The sequence below is a fragment of the Staurois parvus genome, unplaced genomic scaffold (assembly GCF_062004578.1).
Source record: "Staurois parvus isolate SC_StPar_1 unplaced genomic scaffold, SC_StPar_1.0 ptg003080l, whole genome shotgun sequence".
In the NCBI taxonomy this organism is placed as follows: domain Eukaryota; kingdom Metazoa; phylum Chordata; class Amphibia; order Anura; family Ranidae; genus Staurois; species Staurois parvus.
The window spans coordinates 27,566-51,831 of record NW_028320876.1 but is presented as its reverse complement, the minus strand read 5'-3'; the positions used below and the strand labels follow the sequence as shown (position 1 = coordinate 51,831).

Genomic DNA, 24,266 nt, shown 5'->3' with positions numbered 1-24,266 from the left:
CTGGGAACGCCCGGCTCTGGGAACGCCCGGCTCTGGGAACGCCCGGCTCTGGGAACGGCCCATTCTGGGCACACACGGTCCCGGGTCGTCCTGTATGATAATATGTGATCAGGTAAAGGGACGTGTCTGTCCATGTATGGGCAATCTCTGTCCCTCGGTCACCTCTAGCTCTGATGTCTCATATTTCAGGTTGGTGGTTGCTATGGTTACCCTCATGATGTCAGCGGCACTCTGAGGTCTCTATGGGATCGTCTGTCACCGTGATTCAGCAAATTCCCGGAGCTCCATTGTCTGTGTATGTGGGCCGCCTGTGTGATCGGGGCACGACGGAAGCTTTACCGGCTGAAGTACTGCATGTGGGCAGGGCTGCTATTAGAAATCACGGGGCCCCGTACCGCCTACCTGACAGGGCCCCGTACCGCCTACCTAACAGGGGCCCCGTACCGCCTACCTAACGGGCCCCGTACCACCTACCTGAGAGGCCCCGTACTGCCTACCTGAGAGGCCCCGTACCACCTACCTAACAGGGGCCCCGTACCACCTACCTGAGAGGCCCCGTACCACCTACCTAACAGGGGCCCCGTACCGCCTACCTAACAGGGGCCCCGTACCACCTACATGAGGCCCCGTACCGCCTACCTAACAGGGGCCCCGTACCACCTACCTGAGAGGCCCCGTACCACCTACCTGACAGGGCCCCGTACCGCCTACCTAACAGGGGCCCCGTACCACCTACCTGACAGGGCCCCCCCTCCCAAAAGTATCAAAATGATATTTTCACTAAAAGTACACAGAAACCATTATTAGTGACAACAAACAAAACTTACCGAATGACGTGTGATTGGGGTGTCGGGTGGCGTGTCCTGTACCGTGTGACTGGGGTGCCGTGTCCTGTACCGTGTGACTGGGGTGCCGTGTCCCTGTACCGTGTGATTGGGGTGCCGTGTCCTGTACCGTGTGATTGCGGTGCCGTGTCCTGTACCGTGTGATTGGGGTGCCGTGTCCTGTACCGTGTGATTGGGGTGCCGTGTCCTGTACCGTGTGATTGCGGTGCCGTGTCCTGTACCGTGTGATTAGGGTGCCGTGTCCTGTACCGTGTGATTGGGGTGCCGTGTCCTGTACCGTGTGATTGCGGTGCCGTGTCCTGTACCGTGTGATTGGGGTGCCGTGTCCTGTACCGTGTGATTGGGGTGCCGTGTCCTGTACCGTGTGATTGGGGTGCCGTGTCCTGTACCGTGTGATTGCGGTGCCCTGTACTGTACCGTGTGATTGCGGTGCCCTGTACTGTACCGTGTGATTGGGGTGTCGGGCGCCATGTCCTGTACCGTGTGATTGGGGTGCCATGTCCTGTACCATGTAATTGGGGTGTTGGGTGTCGTGTCATTCAGATGGATGCTGTGTTCTCATGAAGCATGCAGCGTCCATCCCGTCTACGTCCAATCCCGCGTTCTCACGCAGCGTCCATTCCGTCTGCGTCCAATCCCGCGTTCTCACGCAGCGTCCATTCCGTCTGCGTCCAATCCCGCGTTCTCGCGCAGCGTCCATTCCGTCTGCGTCCAATCCCGCGTTCTCGCGCAGCGTCCATCCCGTCTGCGTCCAATCCCGCGTTCTCGCGCAGCGTCCATCCCGTCTGCGTCCAATCCCGCGTTCTCGCGCAGCGTCCATGCCGTCTGCGTCCAATCCCGCGTTCTCGCGCAGCGTCCATTCCGTCTGCGTCCAATCCCGCGTTCTCGCGCAGCGTCCATTCCGTCTACGTCCAATCCCGCGTTCTCACGCAGCGTCCATCCCGTCTGCGTCCAATCCCGCGTTCTCACGCAGCGTCCATCCCGTCTGCGTCCAATCCCGCGTTCTCACGCAGCGTCCATCCCGTCTGCGTCCAATCCCGCGTTCTCACGCAGCGTCCATCCCGTCTGCGTCCAATCCCGCGTTCTCACGCAGCGTCCATCCCGTCTGCGTCCAATCCCGCGTTCTCACGCAGCGTCCATTCCGTCTGCGTCCAATCCCGCGTTCTCGCGCAGCGTCCATTCCGTCTACGTCCAATCCCGCGTTCTCGCGCAGCGTCCATCCCGTCTACGTCCAATCCCGCGTTCTCGCGCAGCGTCCATCCCGTCTACGTCCAATCCCGCGTTCTCGCGCAGCGCCCATCCCGTTTACGTCCAATCCCGCGTTCTCGCGCAGCGCCCATCCCGTTTACGTCCAATCCCGCGTTCTCACGCAGCGTCCAGGCCCAGTGTCTGTAGTCTGATTGGATGATATACATGACGCTGTCTGGAGGCGGTATAGGTGGTAGCTGTGTTTAGGGCGTGGTCACAGCCCATCCCCCATATTGTATCCTCACCTTGATACATCGTTTTCCTGTCCTGATTTTCTGCATTCCACAATCATGGCCTGTTGGACGGGACAGGACGGGACGGATGGGACGGATGGGACGGGACGGATGGGACGGGACGGATGGGACGGGACGGATGGGACGGGATGGGACGGATGGGACGGGATGGGACGGATGGGACGGGACGGATGGGATGGGACGGCCATGGCGGATTCTCTGTTGTTTACTAAACTGACTTCAATGACACTTTGTCATCATTTCTCAGATAAATACACACAGTATACAGAGGAATATATATATACACAGTATACAGAGGAATATATATACACAGTATACAGAGGAATATATATATACACAGTATACAGAGGAATATATATACACAGTATACAGAGGAATATATATATACACAGTATACAGAGGAATATATATACACAGTATACAGAGGAATATATATACACACAGTATACAGAGGAATATATACACAGTATACAGAGGAATATATATACACACAGTATACAGAGGAATATATATACACACAGTATACAGAGGAATATATATACACACAGTATACAGAGGAATATATATATATACACAGTATACAGAGGAATATATATACACACAGTATACAGAGGAATATATATATACACAGTATACAGAGGAATATATATATACACACAGTATACAGAGGAATATATATATACACAGTATACAGAGGAATATATATATACACAGTATACAGAGGAATATATATATACACACAGTATACAGAGGAATATATATATACACAGTATACAGAGGAATATATATATACACAGTATACAGAGGAATATATATACACAGTATACAGAGGAATATATATATACACAGTATACAGAGGAATATATATACACAGTATACAGAGGAATATATATATATACACACTGACATTTCCCCCTCCTCATCTTCCCTGACTGTCTCTCACTGGTTCTGCATTTGGCTCGGGTCGGTGTCACTACTGGTACCATGAGGTCATACCTGGACCCTACAGAGGTCACACAGGCAGTCCAACTCCTCCAGGATGGCCCATCAATACCTGCCATTGCCAGAAGGTGTGCTGTGTCTCCCAGCACAGTCTCAAGAGCATGGAGGAGGTTCCAGGAGAGGAGAGCATGGAGGAGATTCCAGGAGACAAGAACATGGAGGAGATTCCAGGAGACGAGAGCGCGGAGGAGGTTCCGGGAGACGAGAGCGCGGAGGAGATTCCGGGAGACGAGAGCGCGGAGGAGGTTCCGGGAGACGAGAGCGCGGAGGAGATTCCGGGAGACGAGAGCACGGAGGAGATTCCGGGAGACGAGAGCACGGAGGAGATTCCGGGAGACGAGAGCACAGAGGAGATTCCGGGAGACGAGAGCACGGAGGAGATTCCGGGAGACGAGAGCGCGGAGGAGATTCCGGGAGACGAGAGCGCGGAGGAGATTCCGGGAGACGAGAGCGCGGAGGAGATTCCGGGAGACGAGAGCGCGGAGGAGATTCCGGGAGACGAGAGCGCGGAGGAGATTCCGGGAGACGAGAGCGCGGAGGAGATTCCGGGAGACGAGAGCGCGGAGGAGATTCCGGGAGACGAGAGCGCGGAGGAGATTCCGGGAGACGAGAGCGCGGAGGAGATTCCGGGAGACGAGAGCGCGGAGGAGATTCCGGGAGACGAGAGCGCGGAGGAGGTTCCGGGAGACGAGAGCGCGGAGGAGGTTCCGGGAGACGAGAGCGCGGAGGAGGTTCCGGGAGACGAGAGCGCGGAGGAGGTTCCGGGAGACGAGAGCGCGGAGGAGGTTCCGGGAGACGAGAGCGCGGAGGAGGTTCCGGGAGACGAGAGCGCGGAGGAGGTTCCGGGAGACGAGAGCGCGGAGGAGATTCCGGGAGACGAGAGGACGGAGGAGATTCCGGGAGACGAGAGGACGGAGGAGATTCCGGGAGACGAGAGGACGGAGGAGGTTCCGGGAGACGAGAGCGCGGAGGAGGTTCCGGGAGACGAGAGCGCGGAGGAGGTTCCGGGAGACGAGAGGACGGAGGAGATTCCGGGAGACGAGAGCGCGGAGGAGGTTCCGGGAGACGAGAACACGGAGGAGATTCCGGGAGACGAGAGGACGGAGGAGATTCCGGGAGACGAGAGGACGGAGGAGATTCCGGGAGACGAGAGGACGGAGGAGATTCCGGGAGACGAGAGGACGGAGGAGATTCCGGGAGACGAGAGGACGGAGGAGATTCCGGGAGACGAGAGGACGGAGGAGATTCCGGGAGACGAGAGGACGGAGGAGATTCCGGGAGACGAGAGGACGGAGGAGATTCCGGGAGAGGAGATCGCGGAGGAGGTTCCGGGAGACGAGAACACGGAGGAGATTCCAGGAGACGAGAGCACGGAGGAGATTCCGGGAGACGAGAGGACGGAGGAGGTTCCGGGAGACGAGAGGACGGAGGAGGTTCCGGGAGACGAGAGCGCGGAGGAGGTTCCGGGAGACGAGAGGACGGAGGAGGTTCCGGGAGACGAGAGGACGGAGGAGGTTCCGGGAGACGAGAGCGCGGAGGAGGTTCCGGGAGACGAGAGCGCGGAGGAGGTTCCGGGAGACGAGAGGACGGAGGAGATTCCGGGAGACGAGAGCGCGGAGGAGGTTCCGGGAGACGAGAGCGCGGAGGAGGTTCCGGGAGACGAGAGCGCGGAGGAGGTTCCGGGAGACGAGAGCACGGAGGAGATTCCGGGAGACGAGAGGACGGAGGAGATTCCGGGAGACGAGAGCGCGGAGGAGGTTCCGGGAGACGAGAGCGCGGAGGAGGTTCCGGGAGACGAGAGCGGAGAGCACGGAGGAGGTTCCGGGAGACGAGAGGACGGAGGAGGTTCCGGGAGACGAGAACATGGAGGAGATTCCGGGAGACGAGAGCACGGAGGAGATTCCGGGAGACGAGAGGACGGAGGAGATTCCGGGAGACGAGAGCGCGGAGGAGGTTCCGGGAGACGAGAACATGGAGGAGATTCCGGGAGACGAGAGCACGGAGGAGATTCCGGGAGACGAGAGGACGGAGGAGGTTCCGGGAGACGAGAACATGGAGGAGATTCCGGGAGACGAGAGCACGGAGGAGATTCCGGGAGACGAGAGGACGGAGGAGATTCCGGGAGACGAGAGCGCGGAGGAGGTTCCGGGAGACGAGAACATGGAGGAGATTCCGGGAGACAGGCAGTTCCTCTAGGAGGGCTGGACAGGGCCGTAGAAGGTCCTTAACCCATCAGCAGGACCGGGATCTGCTCCTTTGTACAAGGAGGAACAGGATGAGCCCTACAAAATGACCTCCAGCAGGCCACTGGTGGGAATGCTGGAAAAAGGAGGGGGGTAGCCACGTAACATGACATGTACATATGTGTCATATAGATATCTCCGTCTCACTGATAATTAGTGTGGATTTATAAACCCAAAAGCTTTACATAAAACATAGCAGCATGACGAGGACAACAGCGCTCCCACAGAGGGGTTGTTAGAAAGTCCAAGCGGAGTAATGTCATGTAAATGTTTAACAGACAAGTTTTATTTGATCACACGGACGGATCACACGGACGGATCCCACGGACGGATCACACGGACGGATCACACGGACGGATCATACGGACGGATCCCACGAACGGATCGCACGGACGGATCCCACGAACGGATCGCACGAACGGATCGCACGGACGGATCGCACGGACGGATCGCACGGACGGATCATACGGACGGATCCCACGGACGGATCATACGGACGGATCCCACGAACGGATCACACGGACGGATCCCACGGACGGATCCCACGGACGGATCCCACGGACGGATCATACGGACGGATCCCACGAACGGATCGCACGGACGGATCCCACGAACGGATCGCACGAACGGATCGCACGGACGGATCGCACGGACGGATCGCACGGACGGATCATACGGACGGATCCCACGGACGGATCCCACGAACGGATCCCACGGACGGATCCCACGGACGGATCCCACGGACGGATCCCACGGACGGATCCCACGGACGGATCCCACGGACGGATCCCACGGACGGATCGCACGGACGGATCGCACGGACGGATCCCACGGACGGATCATACGGACGGATCCCACGGACGGATCCCATGGAGGTTAGACAGAGACGTGGTAGATAAATCTTTATAAAATCACTGAATTAAAAGCATTCGGCGTCTCCAGAGATCATATCCGGCAATCAGGATCCACGTCAGGCAATACGGTTCCTAACTACCAGATCAGAGGATTTCCATATGATATCTGCATGGGGGGAGCATTCTTCAAAAACTGTTTTGGTGACCCCCACAGTGAACAGAACGACCTCCTGAAAATGGAAAACCAGAAATAAATGAGGAGATCAAAGTAGAGGGAAGAAATCATAGGAAATGTATGCTGACCACATGTAATAAGAGCCCCATGTCAGGTATATACAGTCATGGCCGAAATTGTTGGCACCCTTGATATTTTTCCTGAAAATCAAGTATTTCACACAAAAAAGGTATTGCATTAACACATGTTTTGCTATACACATGTTTATTCCCTTTGTATGTATTGGAACAAATATAAAACAGAGGCAGAAAAGCAAATATGACATAATGTCACACAAAACCCCAAAAATGGGCTGGACAAAAGTATTGGCACCCTTAACTTAATATTTGGTTGCACACCCTTTGGAAAACATAACTGAAATCAGTCGCTTCCTATAACCATCAATAAGCTTCTGACACCTCTCACCCGGAATTTTGGACCACTCTTCCTTTGCAAACAGCTCCAGGTCTCTCTTATTGGAAGGACACCTTTTCCCAACAGCAATTTTAAGATCTCTCCACAGGTGTTCAATGGGATTTAGATCTGGGCTCATTGCTGGCCACTTCAGAACTCTCCAGCGCTTCTTTGCCATCCATTTCTGAGTGCTTTTTGACGTATGTTTGGGGTCATTGTCCTGCTGGAAGACCCAGGATCTTGGACGCAAACCCAGCTTTCTGACACTGGGCCCTACAGTGCGACCCAAAATCCTTTGGTAATCCTCAGATTTCATGATGCCTTGCACACAGTCAAGGCACCCAGTGCCAGAGGCAGCAAAACAACCCCAAAACATCATTGAACCTCCACCATATTTTACCGTAGGTACTGTGTTTTGTTCTTTGTAGGCCTCATTCCGTTTTCGGTAAACAGTAGAATGATGTGCTTTACCGAAAAGCTCTATCTTGGTCTCATCTGTCCACAAGACGTTTTCCCAGAAGGCTTTTGGCTTACTCAAGTACATTTTGGCAAACTGTAGTCTTGCTTTTTTATGTCTCTGTGTCAGCAGTGGGGTCCTCCTGGGTCTCCTGCCATAGCGTTTCATTTCATTTAAATGTCGACGGATAGTTCGCGCTGACACTGATGCTCCCTGAGCCTGCAGGACAGCTTGAATGTCTTTGGAACATGTTTGGGGCTGCTTATCCACCATCCGGACTATTCTGCGTTGCAATCTTTCATCAATTTTCCTCATCCGTCCACGACCAGGGAGATTAGCTACAGTGCCATGGGTTGCAAACTTCTTGATAATGTTGCGCACTGTGGACAAAGGCAAATCTAGTTCTCTGGAGATGGACTTGTAACCTTGAGATTGTTGATATTTTGCCACAATTTTGGTTCTCAGGTCCTCAGACAGTTCTCGTCTCCTCTTTCTGTTGTCCATGCTTAGTGTGGCACAGACAGACACACAATGCAAAGGTTAAGTGAACGTCTCTCCTTTTTATCTGCTTTCAGGTGTGATTTCTATATTGCCCACACCTGTTACTTGCCCCAGGTGAGTTTACAGGAGCATCACATGCTTGTAACATTCTTATTTATCCGCAGTTGTGAAAGGGTGCCAATACTTTTGTCCAGCCCATTTTTGGAGGTTTGTGTGACATTATGTCGAATTTGCTTTCTTTCCTCCCTTTTTTTGTTTTGTCCCAATACACACAAAGGGAATAAACATGTGTATAGCAAAACATGTGTTAATGCAATACGTTTCGTGAGAAATACATGATTTCCTGGAGAAATATCAAGGGTGCCAACAATTTCGGCCATGACTGTATGTTACTCCGTTACCTTCTCATGAACTCATGTAAAGATGGATCTACGGCCTTCCTGGGGATCCACCCCAAATGGAAATGTATCCCCCATAGTACCCCATTTATCCCCCATAGTCAGTGATTCTAGAGGTATATCAATGTGACACATAAATATGAAGCTACCAGCAAGGGGACTCTCAGGTCGGGTGGGAATGTCTCTGACCAAACAATCAGAAACAGACTTCATGAGGGTGGCCTGAGGGCCCGACGTCCTCTAGTGGGCCCTGTGCTCACTGCCCGGCACCATAGAGCTGGATTGGCATTGGCCATTGAACCCCAGAATTGGCAGGTCCACCACTGGCACCCTGTGCTTCTCACAGATGAGAGCAGGTTCACCCTGAGCACACGTGACAGACGTGAAAGGGTCTGGAGAAGCCGTGGAGAACGTTCTGCTGCCTGGAACATGGTTCAGTATGACCGTTCTGGTGGTGGGTCCGTGATGGTCTGGGGGGGCATCTCCATGGAGGGACACACAGACCTCTACAGGCTGGACAATGGCCCCCTGACTGCCATTAGGTATTGGGATGAGATCCTTGGACCCATTGTCAGACCCTACGCTGGGGCAGGGGGTCCTGGGTTCCTCCCGGTGCGGAGGGTCCTGGGTTCCTCCCGGTGCGGTGTGTCTTGGGTTCCTCCCGGTGCGGTGGGTCTTGGGTTCCTCCCGGTGCGGAGGGTCCCGGGTTCCTCCCGGTGCGGTGGGTCCCGGGTTCCTCCTGGTGCAGACAATGCCCGGCCTCATGTTGGGGGAGTATGCAGGCAGTTCCTGGAGGATGAAGGAATTGATACCATTGAATGGCCCCCACACTCCCCTGACCTAAACCCAATAGAACCCCTCTGGGATGTCATGTTTCGGTCCATCCGACGCCGCCAGGTTGCACCTCAGACTGTCCAGGAGCTCAGTGACACCCTGCTCCAGATCTGGGAGGAAATCCCCCAGGACACCATCCGTGGTCTCATTAGGACCCTCCCCCGACGTTGTCAGGCATGCATACAAGCACGTGGGGGCCACACAGACTACTGAGGGCCATTCTGAGTTGCTGCAATGACATTTCACCAAAATGGACTCGCCTGCTGCACCATTTCTTCACTCTGTAGGTCGATCATTTCCATTAAACGATGGGGCGTCCTTACGTTCCTCACCCATCCCCCGTCCATGTCAGTATAGAGATCCAGCAGGAGATTCTCTGACCAGTCCCGGCACAGTGATCCCTCTCTGACCAGTCCCGTCACAGTGATCCCTCTCTGACCAGTCCCGGCACGGTGATCCTTCTGTGACCAGTCCCAGCACAGTGATCCCTCTCTGACCAGTCCCGTCACAGTGATCCCTCTCTGACCAGTCCCGGCACAGTGATCCCTCTCTGACCAGTCCCGTCACAGTGATCCCTCTCTGACCAGTCTCAGCACAGTGATCCCTATCTGACCAGTCCCGTCACAGTGATCCCTATCTGACCAGTCCCGTCACAGTGATCCTTCTCTGACCAGTCTTGTCACAGTGATCCCTCTCTGACCAGTCCCGTCACAGTGATCCCTCTCTGACCAGTCCCGTCACAGTCATCCCTCTCTGACCAGTCCCGTCACAGTGATCCCTCTCTGACCAGTCCCGTCACAGTGATCCCTCTCTGACCAGTCCCGGCACGGTGATCCTTCTGTGACCAGTCCCGTCACGGTGATCCCTCTCTGACCAGTCCCAGCACAGTGATCCCTCTCTGACCAGTCCCGTCACAGTGATCCCTCTCTGACCAGTCCCGTCACAGTGATCCCTCTCTGACCAGTCCCGGCACAGTGATCCCTATCTGACCAGTCCCGGCACAGTGATCCCTCTCTGACCAGTCCCGGCACGGTGATCCTTCTGTGACCAGTCCCGTCACGGTGATCCCTCTCTGACCAGTCCCAGCACAGTGATCCCTCTCTGACCAGTCCCGTCACAGTGATCCCTCTCTGACCAGTCCCGTCACAGTGATCCCTCTCTGACCAGTCCCGGCACAGTGATCCCTATCTGACCAGTCCCGGCACAGTGATCCCTATCTGACCAGTCCAGTCACAGTGATCCCTCTCTGACCAGTCCCAGCACAGTGATCCCTATCTGACCAGTCCCGTCACAGTGATCCTTCTCTGACCAGTCCCGTCACAGTGATCCCTCTCTGACCAGTCCCGTCACAGTGATCCCTCTCTGACCAGTCCCAGCACAGTGATCCCTCTCTGACCAGTCCCGGCACAGTGATCCCTCTCTGACCAGTCCCAGCACAGTGATCCCTATCTGACCAGTCCCGTCACAGTGATCCCTATCTGACCAGTCCCGTCACAGTGATCCCTCTCTGACCAGTCCCGTCACAGTGATCCCTCTCTGACCAGTCCCGTCACAGTGATCCCTCTCTGACCAGTCCCGTCACAGTGATCCCTCTCTGACCAGTCCCGTCACAGTGATCCCTCTCTGACCAGTCCCGGCACAGTGATCCCTCTCTGACCAGTCCCAGCACAGTGATCCCTATCTGACCAGTCCCGTCACAGTGATCCCTCTCTGACCAGTCCCGTCACAGTGATCCCTCTCTGACCAGTCCCGTCACAGTGATCCCTCTCTGACCAGTCCCGGCACAGTGATCCCTCTCTGACCAGTCCCGTCACAGTGATCCCTCTCTGACCAGTCGCAGCACAGTGATCCCTCTCTGACCAGTCCCGGCACAGTGATCCCTCTCTGACCAGTCCCGTCACAGTGATCCCTCTCTGACCAGTCGCAGCACAGTGATCCTTCTCTGACCAGTTCCGTCACAGTGATCCCTCTCTGACCAGTCCCAGTACAGTGATCCCTCTCTGACCAGTCCCGTCATGGACATCTATTCCCACCATGGGGCAGACAGACTCCCCCCTACACAGGAGATCCGGAGAGATTCCCCCAATAAAGGGAACCTGTTCTACCAGCAGGACAAGCAGTGTGTTGGACTGACAGTTCCCTTCCCCCTCCTCTCTGGTCACATGACCCTGGGGTAGGGGCGGGGCTGTGTTATATAGGAGAGAGAGGCTGACACTCTACAATGTTCCTAAGGAAGCTGCTAACACGGCTGGGAGTCTCTGCGACGGAGAGAGCGGCCATGAGCTCCGGTGAGTGCAACATGTGAGGACGAAGTGTGGGGGACTGAGCCAATGGGAGTATGAATATGGGGGGCCCTGAGCCAATGGGAGTATGAATGGGGGGCCCTGAGCCAATGGGAGTATGAATATGGGGGGCCCTGAGCCAATGGGAGTATGAATGGGGGGCCCTGAGTCAATGGGAGTATGAATGGGGGGCCCTGAGCCAATGGGAGTATGAATATGGGGGGCCCTGAGCCAATGGGAGTATGAATATGGGGGGGGGCCTGAGCCAATGAAAGCATTAATATGGGGGGGCCTGAACTCAGTAAACTGACATTCTCTACAGAAGTGACTGGGGGGTCATTATAGGGAACAGGTGTACACTGCACCCCACATTCTCTATAGAAGTGACTATGGGGGGGTCATTATAGGGAACAGGTGTACACTGCACCCCACTTTCCCCATATAAGTGACTATGGGGGGTCATTATAGGGGACAGATGTACACTGCACCCCACTTTCCCCATAGAAGTGACTATGGGGGGGTCATTATAGGGGACAGATGTACATTGCACCCCACATTCTCTACAGAAGTGACTATGGGGGGTCATTATAGGGGACAGATGTACACTGCACCCCACATTCTCTACAGAAGTGACTGGGGGGTCATTATAGGGAACAGGTGTACACTGCACCCCACTTTCCCCATATAAGTGACTATGGGGGGTCATTATAGGGGACATGTGTACACTGCACCCCACATTCTCTATAGAAGTGACTATGGGGGGGTCATTATAGGGGACATGTGTACACTGCACCCCACTTTCCCCATATAAGTGACTATGGGGGGTCATTATAGGGGACAGATGTACACTGCACCCCACTTTCCCCATAGAAGTGACTATGGGGGGGTCATTATAGGGGACAGATGTACACTGCACCCCACATTCTCTATAGAAGTGACTATGGGGGGTCATTATAGGGGACAGATGTACACTGCACCCCACATTCTCTATAGAAGTGACTATGGGGGGGTCATTATAGGGGACATGTGTACACTGCACCCCACTTTCCCCATAGAAGTGACTATGGGGGGTCATTATAGGGGACAGATGTACACTGCACCCCACTTTCCCCATAGAAGTGACTATGGGGGGGTCATTATAGGGGACAGATGTACACTGCACCCCACTTTCCCCATAGAAGTGACTATGGGGGGTCATTATAGGGGACAGATGTACACTGCACCCCACTTTCCCCATAGAAGTGACTATGGGGGGTCATTATAGGGGACAGATGTACACTGCACCCCACTTTCCCCATAGAAGTGACTATGGGGGGTCATTATAGGGGACAGGTGTACACTGCACCCCACTTTCCCCATAGAAGTGACTATGGGGGGTCATTATAGGGGACAGGTGTACACTGCACCCCACTTTCCCCATAGAAGTGACTATGGGGGGTCATTATAGGGGACATGTGTACACTGCACCCCACTTTCCCCATAGAAGTGACTATGGGGGGTCATTATAGGGGACAGGTGTACACTGCACCCCACTTTCCCCATAGAAGTGACTATGGGGGGTCATTATAGGGGACATGTGTACACTGCACCCCACTTTCCCCATAGAAGTGACTATGGGGGGTCATTATAGGGGACAGATGTACACTGCACCCCACTTTCCCCATAGAAGTGACTATGGGGGGTCATTATAGGGGACAGATGTACACTGCACCCCACATTCTCTATAGAAGTGACTATGGGGGGTCATTATAGGGGACATGTGTACACTGCACCCCACTTTCCCCATATGACTGGGGGGTCATTATAGGGGACAGATGTACACTGCACCCCACTTTCCCCATAGAAGTGACTATGGGGGGTCATTATAGGGGACAGGTGTACACTGCACCCCACATTCTCTATAGAAGTGACTATGGGGGGGTCATTATAGGGGACATGTGTACACTGCACCCCACTTTCCCCATAGAAGTGACTGGGGGGTCATTATAGGGGACAGATGTACACTGCACCCCACTTTCCCCATAGAAGTGACTATGGGGGGGTCATTATAGGGGACAGATGTACACTGCACCCCACTTTCCCCATAGAAGTGACTATGGGGGGTCATTATAGGGGACAGATGTACACTGCACCCCACTTTCCCCATAGAAGGGACTATGGGGGGGTCATTATAGGGGACAGATGTACACTGCACCCCACTTTCCCCATAGAAGTGACTATGGGGGGTCATTATAGGGGACAGATGTACACTGCACCCCACTTTCCCCATAGAAGCCATTTGGGGGGCCTCTGAAGTGGGATGTCCCATCGGAGGTCCTGTGTGGCGACCAATCGCTCTATTCACTGTCCAATCACTCGTCGGTATGATAAATTCCTGGCGTCTCCAGCCGAATATCGTCCAATCGGGGGGCTCGCAGCACAGACAGTCTCGTCTTTCATCCCCATCATCTGTCAGGACCCCCCATCCCCCCCCAGGAAGCTCAGCCGATTCCTCGCAGGACTGTTGTGTCTCCAGGCGGCTCATCAGTGTCAGTCATTGTGACTCAGCACATTCCCGAGTCCCCTATAGAGGATGACAGCCGATGGGTGCGTGTGCATCGGTCACAAGGCGTGTCCTGGAGGTACAGGTGACACCCCATCATGGTCCCCGCAGCGTCTTCCAACCAACGCTGTAATGGTGGCCACACACAGCGACCTGCAATCGCCCCGAACCACTTGTGGCGCCGTCTGCTGGGATTTGTGACTGGAAAATGGAAGATGCAAATCGTTTCCTGATCCGCGCTCGACCCTGAAACGCGGTAATACGCGGCGAATCGTTCATTGCGAAACACCCAACCGCCTCCAAAATGGCCGTACGCTGCGATGATTGGCGTCCTGTGCATCACGCTGCCATGTCCGGCGTCCTGTGCGTCATGCTGCCATGTCCTGTGCGTCACGCTGCGAAGATTGGCACCCTTTGCGTCACGCTGCGATGATTGGCGCCCTGTGCGTCACGCTGCCATGTCCTGTGCGTCACGCTGCCATGTCCTGTGCGTCACGCTGCCATGTCCTGTGCGTCACGCTGCGAAGATTGGCACCCTTTGCGTCACGCTGCCATGTCCTGTGCGTCACGCTGCGATGATTGGCGCCCTGTGCGTCACGCTGCCATGTCCTGTGCGTCACGCTGCGATGATTGGCGCCCTGTGCGTCACGCTGCCATGTCCTGTGCGTCACGCTGCGATGTCCTGTGCGTCACGCTGCGAAGATTGGCACCCTTTGCGTCACGCTGCCATGTCCTGTGCGTCACGCTGCGATGATTGGCGCCCTGTGCGTCACGCTGCCATGTCCTGTGCGTCACGCTGTGATGATTGGCGCCCTGTGCGTCACGCTGCCATGCCCTGTGCGTCACGCTGCGATGATTGGCGCCCTGTGCGTCACGCTGCGATGATTGGCGCCCTGTGCGTCACGCTGCCATGTCCTGTGCGTCACGCTGCCATGTCCTGTGCGTCACGCTGCGATGATTGGCGCCCTGTGCGTCACGCTGCCATGTCCTGTGCGTCACGCTGCGATGATTGGCGCCCTGTGCGTCACGCTGCGATGATTGGCGCCCTGTGCGTCACGCTGCGATGATTGGCGCCCTGTGCATCACGCTGCCATGTCCTGTGCGTCATGCTGCGATGATTGGCGCCCTGTGCATCATGGGGGTTAGGAGGGGGAGGGGGACAAGGGTGTTTGGTGGGGGAGGGGACATGGGTGTTTGGTGGGGGAGGGGACATGGGTGTTTGGTGGGGGAGGGGAACAGGTTGGGATTAGGTGGTGGCGGAATGCTCCTTTAATCTTGGTGTACTTTGTTGGGTGTTCCCTCTGACTCCCCCGGATGGATGAGTCACAAGAGTCTCTATGATGTGGCGGCGGGTGATGGACGAGTCACAAGAGTCTCTATGATCTGTCGGCAGGTGATGGATGAGTCACAAGAGTCTCTATGATGTGGCGGCGGGTGATGGACGAGTCACAAGAGTCTCTATGATGTGGCGGCGGGTGATGGACGAGTCACAAGAGTCTCTATGATCTGGCGGCGGGTGATGGACGAGTCACAAGAGTCTCTATGATGTGTCGGCGGGTGATGGACGAGTCACAAGAGTCTCTATGATGTGTCGGCGGGTGATGGACGAGTCACAAGAGTCTCTATGATCTGTCGGCGGGTGATGGACGAGTCACAAGAGTCTCTATGATCTGTCGGCGGGTGATGGGCGAGTCACAAGAGTCTCTATGATCTGTCGGCGGGTGATGGACGAGTCACAAGAGTCTCTATGATCTGTCGGCGGGTGATGGACGAGTCACAAGAGTCTCTATGATCTGTCGGCAGGTGATGGACGAGTCACAAGAGTCTCTATGATCTGTCGGCGGGTGATGGACGAGTCACAAGAGTCTCTATGATCTGTCGGCGGGTGATGGGCGAGTCACAAGAGTCTCTATGATCTGTCGGCGGGTGATGGACGAGTCACAAGAGTCTCTATGATCTGTCGGCGGGTGATGGGCGAGTCACAAGAGTCTCTATGATCTGTCGGCGGGTGATGGACGAGTCACAAGAGTCTCTATGATCTGTCGGCGGGTGATGGGCGAGTCACAAGAGTCTCTATGATCTGTCGGCGGGTGATGGGCGAGTCACAAGAGTCTCTATGATCTGTCGGCGGGTGATGGACGAGTCACAAGAGTCTCTATGATCTGTCGGCGGGTGATGGGCGAGTCACAAGAGTCTCTATGATCTGGCGGTGGGTGATGGATGAGTCACAAGAGTCTCTATGATCTGGCGGCGGGTGATGGGCGGGTCTGTAGCGTTTATTCTTCATCCTTTGATTCTTCGTGTTGGACGGGAATATTCGGCGGTAATGGCGGCGTTGGACGTGCGTCTGAGTCTCCCTTTCCTCTGAAGTCCGATCTGTGCTCAGGTTGCACTTCAGAGGCTGCTGCCAGGTGGGGGGAAGGTGATGCGACTCCCCGTCATTGCTGACCTGTGTACATTGCACGCGGTTGGGGGGCAGTTATGTGTATCGCTCGCTACGCGTCGGGTAAACTTCACCGCAGCCTTGAAGCATCGCAGCCGCAGCGTGTAAGCACCCCGCCCCCGTCTATTGCAGATTGGGGGGGAGGAGTTAGCAGGAGGCAAAAACGCAGCTCAACTGCACGTTTCTTGGCCCCTCCTAGCTGCGTGTCTAATCTGAGCCTAACAGACCTGAAGGAGTGATACCTTCCGCTACAGTCCATGAAGAACACTCCAAGGGTCCCACGAAGACCACCATGTTCATAAATCCCTTCCCCCGCCTACTTCTTCCCTTCCCCCACTTTGTTATCATCCCACTAACAGTTGGTGGAATATTTAGTAGCCAGGAAATGTCACGGATGGACTTATTGCCCAGGTGGCCACCTATCACGGGACCACGCTTGGAGTCACTGAGCTCCTGAGAGCGACCCATTCTTTCACCAATGTTTGTAGAAGCCGTCTGCATGCCTAGGGGCTTGATTGTATACACCTGTGTCCATGGAGGGGATTGGAGCACCTGAATCACATGATATGGAGGGGATTGGAACACCTGAATCACATGATATGGAGGGGATTGGAACACCTGAATCACATGATATGGAGGGGATTGGAACCCCTGAATCACATGATATGGAGGGGATTGGAACCCCTGAATCACATGGTATGGAGGGGATTGGAACCCCTGAATCACATGACATGGAGGGGATTGGAACACCTGAATCACATGACATGGAGGGGATTGGAACACCTGAATCACATGACATGGAGGGGATTGGGACACCTGAATCACATGATATGGAGGGGATTGGAACACCTGAATCACATGATATGGAGGGGATTGGAACACCTGAATCACATGACATGGAGGGGATTGGGACACCTGAATCACATGATATGGAGGGGATTGGAACACCCGAATCACATGATTGGGAGGGGATCGGAACACCCGAATCACATGATATGGAGGGGATCGGAACACCCGAATCACATGATTGGGAGGGGATCGGAACACCCGAATCACATGATAGGGAGGGGATCGTAACACCCGAATCACATGATATGGAGGGGATCGTAACACCCGAATCACATGATATGGAGGGGATCGGAACACCCGAATCACATGATATGGAGGGGATCGGAACACCCGAATCACATGATATGGAGGGGATCGGAACACCCGAATCACATGATATGGAGGGGATCGGAACACCCGAATCACATGATATGGAGGGGATCGGAACACCCGAATCACATGATATGGAGGGGATCGGAACACCCGAATCACATGATATGGAGGGGATCGGAACACCCGAATCACATGATATGGAGGGGATCGGAACACCCGAATCACATGATTGGGATCGGAACACCCGAATCACATGATATGGAGGGGATCGGAACACCCGAATCACATGATATGGAGGGGATCGGAACACCCGAATCACATGATATGGAGGGGATCGGAACACCCGAATCACATGGTAGGGAGGGGATCGCAACACCCGAATCACATGATATGGAGGGGATCGCAACACCCGAATCACATGATATGGAGGGGATCGCAACACCCGAATCACATGATATGGAGGGATCGGAACACCCGAATCACATGATTGGGAGGGGATTGGAACACCCGAGTCACATGATATGGAGGGGATTGGAACACCTGAATCACATGATATGGAGGGGATTGGAACACCTGAATCACATGATATGGAGGGGATTGGAACACCTGAATCACATGACATGGAGGGGATTGGGACACCTGAATCACATGATATGGAGGGGATTGGAACACCTGAATCACATGATTGGGAGGGGATCGGAACACCCGAATCACATGATATGGAGGGGATCGGAACACCCGAATCACATGATTGGGAGGGGATCGGAACACCCGAATCACATGATAGGGAGGGGATCGTAACACCCGAATCACATGATATGGAGGGGATCGTAACACCCGAATCACATGATATGGAGGGGATCGGAACACCCGAATCACATGATATGGAGGGGATCGGAACACCCGAATCACATGATATGGAGGGGATCGGAACACCCGAATCACATGATATGGAGGGGATCGGAACACCCGAATCACATGATATGGAGGGGATCGGAACACCCGAATCACATGATATGGAGGGGATCGGAACACCCGAATCACATGATTGGGAGGGGATCGGAACACCCGAATCACATGATTGGGATCGGAACACCCGAATCACATGATATGGAGGGGATCGGAACACCCGAATCACATGATATGGAGGGGATCGGAACACCCGAATCACATGATATGGAGGGGATCGGAACACCCGAATCACATGGTAGGGAGGGGATCGCAACACCCGAATCACATGATATGGAGGGGATCGCAACACCCGAATCACATGATATGGAGGGGATCGCAACACCCGAATCACATGATATGGAGGGGATCGCAACACCCGAATCACATGATTGGGAGGGGATTGGAACACCCGAGTCACATGATATGGAGGGGATTGGAACACCTGAATCACATGATATGGAGGGGATTGGAACACCTGAATCACATGATATGGAGGGGATTGGAACACCTGAATCACATGATATGGAGGGGATTGGAACACCTGAATCACATGATATGGAGGGGATTGGAACACCTGAATCACATGATATGGAGGGGATTGGAACACCTGAATCACATGATTTGGAGGGTGGGGCAATACGTCTGTATGTACATATTGTGTATCTGTATGTAAAGTCCACCCCTCCCCCGTCTCCATCAGGTTGGAGAGAGGAGTGTTCCTGAGACGTGTTGCCATCCCAGAGGAGGCGCCGTGTAGCTTCTCTCTAGCTCCGCCTTCAGTGATTGATCTTCAGATTTTCTGCATTTTTTGTGTATTGTAACTACTACCGCCATTCACTACCTCACCTCCCACCGCCATTCACTACCTCACCTCCCACCGCCATTCACTACCTCACCTCCCACCACCATTCACTACCTCACCTCCCACCGCCATTCACTACCTCACCTCCCACCACCATTCACCCCCTTCTACCGCCATTCACTACCTCACCTCCCACCGCCATTCACTACCTCACCTCCCACCGCCATTCACTACCTCACCTCCCACCGCCATTCACTACCTCACCTCCCACCGCCATTCACTAACTCACCTCCCACCGCCATTCACTACCTCACCTCCCACCGCCATTCACTACCTCACCTCCCACCGCCATTCACTACCTCACCTCCCACCGCCATTCACCACCTTCTACCGCCATTCACTACCTCACCTCCCACTGCCATTCACTACCTCACCTCCCACTGCTATTCACTACCTCACCTCCCACCGCCATTCACTACCTCACCTCCCACCGCCATTCACTACCTCACCTCCCACCGCCATTCACTACCTCACCTCCCATCGCCATTCGCCCCCTTCTACCGCCATTCACTACCTCACCTCCCACCACCATTCACTACCTCACCTCCCACCACCATTCACCCCCTTCTACCGCCATTCACTACCTCACCTCCCACCACCATTCACCCCCTTCTACCGCCATTCACTACCTCACCTCCCACCACCATTCACCCCCTTCTACCGCCATTCACTACCTCACCTCCCACCACAATTTACCCCCTTCTACCACCATTCACTACCTCACCTCCCACCGCCATTCACTACCTCACCTCCCACCGCCATTCACTACCTCACCTCCCATCGCCATTCGCCCCCTTCTACCGCCATTCACTACCTCACCTCCCACCACCATTCACTACCTCACCTCCCACCACCATTCACCCCCTTCTACCGCCATTCACTACCTCACCTCCCACCACCATTCACCCCCTTCTACCGCCATTCACTACCTCACCTCCCACCACCATTCACCCCCTTCTACCGCCATTCACTACCTCACCTCCCACCACAATTTACCCCCTTCTACCACCATTCACTACCTCACCTCCCACCACCATTCACCACCTTCTACCACCATTCTCTGCCTCCTGTCATCTTCTGTCTGGGTGACAATGAGGTCGGTGTTTTCTGCTCTTCTACCATCCAGAGGCTGATGGCCGTCACTTCTCCCCACATGGACTCTTCTCTCTGAGCCATGGTGTGGGTGGCGGTACGATCAGTTTATGTAACTCTGTACACTGACAAGTCAAGCTGCTACTTTGCACCCTCCATTTCTGGGGCTTCTTACTCCTCCTTCTTCCTCCTCCTCCTTCTTCCTCCTCCTCTTCCAGGGAATCCGCTTCTTCCTCCTCCTCCAGGGCTTCCACTTCCTCCTCTTCCAGGGAATCCTCCTTCTTCCAGGGCTTCCTCCTATTCCAAGGCATTGTCTTCCACGGCCGCCTCCTCCTCCTCTTCCAAGGCTTCCTCTTCCAGGGCCTCCTCCTCTTCCAGGGAGGCCTCCTCCTCCTCTTCCAGGGCTTCCTCCTCCTCTTCCAGGGCTTCCTCTTCCAGGGAAGCCTCCTCCTCTTCCAGGGCCTCCTCCTCCTCTTCCAGGGCTTCCTCCTCCTCTTCCAAGGCTTCCTCTTCCAGGGAAGCCTCCTCCTCTTCCAGGGCCTCCTCCTCCTCTTCCAGGGCTTCCTCCTCCTCTTCCAGGGCTTCCTCTTTCAGGGCCTCCTCCTCCTCCTCCAGGGCCGCCTCCTCTTTTCCTGGGGCTTCCTCTTTTGCCAGCACCCCGTGCCCCATGTCTCTGCTCTATAGCCATGAATTATTGCCTGTTGATGTATATGGGCGCCCCCTCCTGACCAGCCAGGGTGCATGCTTGGATGAGGGTCCCGTATGGAATTTGGGGACTTTGCAGTGTTTTGTGGGATTGACAATAATGTGATATCACATTTATATTCTGTAGATATCTGCGGCAGGTAATTTCTGTGAATTGACCCCACAATGATATCGTCCTGCAGGATAATGACCCCCATTCCCCTTATCATAGGTGGTGTGATCTCGTATGATGATCTCAAGAAGCTGATCAACTCCGGATCCGTCCAGATATACGATGTCCGGAATCCAGAGGAGCTGCAGATAGGAAGAATCCCAACTGCCGTCAATATTCCAGGTGAGGTCACATCCGCCATGTTGTCTGTGGGGTGTACGATCAGGTTACGTCACATCCTCCATGTTGTCTGTGGGATGTACGGTCAGGTGACGTCACATCCGCCATGTTGTCTGTGGGATGTACGGTCAGGTGACGTCACATCCGCCATGTTGTCTGTGGGGTGTACGATCAGGTGACGTCACATCCGCCATGTTGTCTGTGGGGTGTACAATCAGGTGACGTCACATCCGCCATGTTGTCTGTGGGATGTACGGTCAGGTGACGTCACATCCGCCATGTTGTCTGTGGGGTGTACAATCAGGTGACGTCACATCCGTCATGTTGCCTGTGGGATATACGGTCAGGTGAGGTCACATTCTCTGTTGTCTGTGGGATGTAGGGTCAGGTGATGTCACATCTGCCATGTTGCCTGTGGGATGGATGGTCAGGTGATGTCACATCCGCCATGTTGCCTGTGGGATGTACGGTCAGGTGACGTCACATCCTCTGTGGGATGTACGGTCAGGTGATGTCACATCCGCCATGTTGCCTGTGGGATGTACGGTCAGGTGACGTCACATCCTATGTGGGATGTACGGTCAGGTGACGTCACATCCGCCATGTTGTCTGGGGAGTGTATGGTCAGGTGACGTCACATCCGCCATGTTGTCTGGGGAGTGTATGGTCAGGTGGGGTCCCTGGCTCCGGTGCACATCCTTCATCATGCATATGTTGGGGGTTTTGGTGTCTTTCAGTTGCGGAAGTAGAAGGCGCTCTGCAGATGGACGCCGTTGCGTTTAAACAGAAATATAATGTAGAGAAACCAAAACCGGAAGATGACAACCTGATATTCCACTGCCAGCTGGGGCGCAGAGGAGAGCGGGCCACCAACATCGCCATCGGTCTGGGGTTCAAAAAGTACGTCTGTGATACCGATTGTGTGTATTGTCTTCATCCTTCAGAATGGGAGATACATCCATACAGAACCATGATGTACTCCGCGGGGGCGTCACCCAATCCATACAGAACCATGATGTACTCCGCGGGGGCGTCACCCAATCCATACATAACCATGATGTACTCCGCGGGGGCGTCACCCAATCATACAGAACCATGATGTACTCCGCGGGGGCGTCACCCAATCCATACATAACCATGATGTACTCCGCGGGGGGCGTCACCCAATCCATGCAGAACCATGATGTACTCCGCGGGGGGCGTCACCCAATCCATACATAACCATGATGTACTCCACGGGGGCGTCACCCAATCCATGCAGAACCATGATGTACTCTGCGGGGGGCGTCACCCAATCCATGCAGAACCATGATGTACTCTGCGGGGGGCGTCACCCAATCCATGCAGAACCATGATGTACTCTGCGGGGGGCGTCACCCAATCCATGCAGAACCATGATGTACTCCGCGGGGGGCGTCACCCAATCCATGCAGAACCATGATGTACTCTGCGGGGGGCGTCACCCAATCCATGCAGAACCATGATGTACTCTGCGGGGGCGTCACCCCATCCATAGAGAATCATAGTATTCTCCGGGGGGGCGGTGTCACCCCATCCATACAGGCCCATAATATTCTCTGGGGGGGCGATGTCGCTCCATCCATACAGAATCATAGTATTCTCCAGGGGGGGGGCGGTGTCACCCCATCCATACAGAATCATAGTATTCTCCGGGGGGGCGGTGTCACCCCATCCATACAGAATCATAGTATTCTCCAGGGGGGGGCGGTGTCACCCCATCCATACAGAATCATAGTATTCTCCAGGGGGGGGCGGTGTCACCCCATCCATACAGAATCATAGTATTCTCCGGGGGGGGCGGTGTCACCCCATCCATACAGAATCATAGTATTCTCCGGGGGGGGCGGTGTCACCCCATCCATACCGGCCCATAATATTCTCTGGGGGGGGGGCGTCACCCCATCCATACCGGCCCATAATATTCTCTGGGGGGGGGGCGTCACCCCATCCATACAGGCCCATAGTATTCTCGGGGGGGGCGTGTCATCTCATCACCTTCCAATAAACACGCAGACCTCCCCGATCACTGGCAGGATGCAGATCTGGTGACGGTGGTCGTCCCGACAAGGAGCCGTCATGGCTACGCATTTCGTGGGCAAAGTCGTAGCTGGTCACTTGTTCATCCCATTCAATGGGGGTCATGATTTCCTGAGCAGAGGAATTCTGAGAGATAAGGGGCCCCTTTCTGCTCCTGTATCACATCGGGGTCACTGTGTGATGTCATAGAATGTCAGCTTATTGTCTGTCCTTCCTGCAGGGCCCGGAACTACCTCGGAGCCTACAAGGAATGGGCTGAGAAGGAGGGAAGATGATGTGCAACCCCCACGTCTGCCGCCAACGACAACCCACTCCCGGGATGATGAAAGAAATACATTGTATTAAATTATACTTTACACAATACCGGCTCTGACTCCTCCTTCTCCCTGACACTGACCACACCCACGCGGATCCTCCATATACACAATGTGGGCTCTGACTCCTCCTTCTCCCTGAGACTGACCACACCCACGCGGATCCTCCATATACACAATGTGGGCTCTGACTCCTCTCTGAGACTGACCACACCCCCGCAAATCCTCCATATACACAATGTGGGCTCTGACTCCTCCTTC

The 24,266-nt window shown here is 54.7% G+C and overlaps 1 protein-coding gene across 2 annotated transcripts; it reads left to right on the top strand.

Moving 5' to 3' along the window:
- The first annotated feature begins 11,408 nt into the window (after window positions 1–11,408).
- On the top strand, window positions 11,409–24,052 carry LOC149428627 (thiosulfate:glutathione sulfurtransferase-like). 2 transcript variants are annotated; one of them, XM_089667187.1, is made up of 4 exons: window positions 11,409–11,552; window positions 21,514–21,636; window positions 22,371–22,533; window positions 23,912–24,052. In XM_089667187.1, exons 1-4 carry the CDS (start codon window positions 11,486–11,488, stop codon window positions 23,964–23,966), a joined length of 408 nt encoding a protein of 135 aa, XP_089523313.1. In that variant the 5' UTR covers window positions 11,409–11,485; the 3' UTR covers window positions 23,967–24,052. The 2 variants fall into 2 exon arrangements, with proteins under 2 accessions (XP_089523313.1, XP_089523314.1); XM_089667188.1 differs by lacking the exon at window positions 11,409–11,552 and adding an exon at window positions 14,104–14,167.
- Window positions 24,053–24,266: the final 214 nt, after the last annotated feature.

Coding starts and splice junctions, on each gene's coding strand:
- LOC149428627 (XM_089667187.1), top strand. CDS start 11,486: ATGTTCCTAAGGAAGCTGCTAACACGGCTGGGAGTCTCTGCGACGGAG. Junction 11,553..21,513: donor GAGAGCGGCCATGAGCTCCG/GTGAGTGCAACA, acceptor CCCTTATCATAG/GTGGTGTGATCTCGTATGAT. Junction 22,534..23,911: donor ATCGGTCTGGGGTTCAAAAA/GTACGTCTGTGA, acceptor TCCTTCCTGCAG/GGCCCGGAACTACCTCGGAG.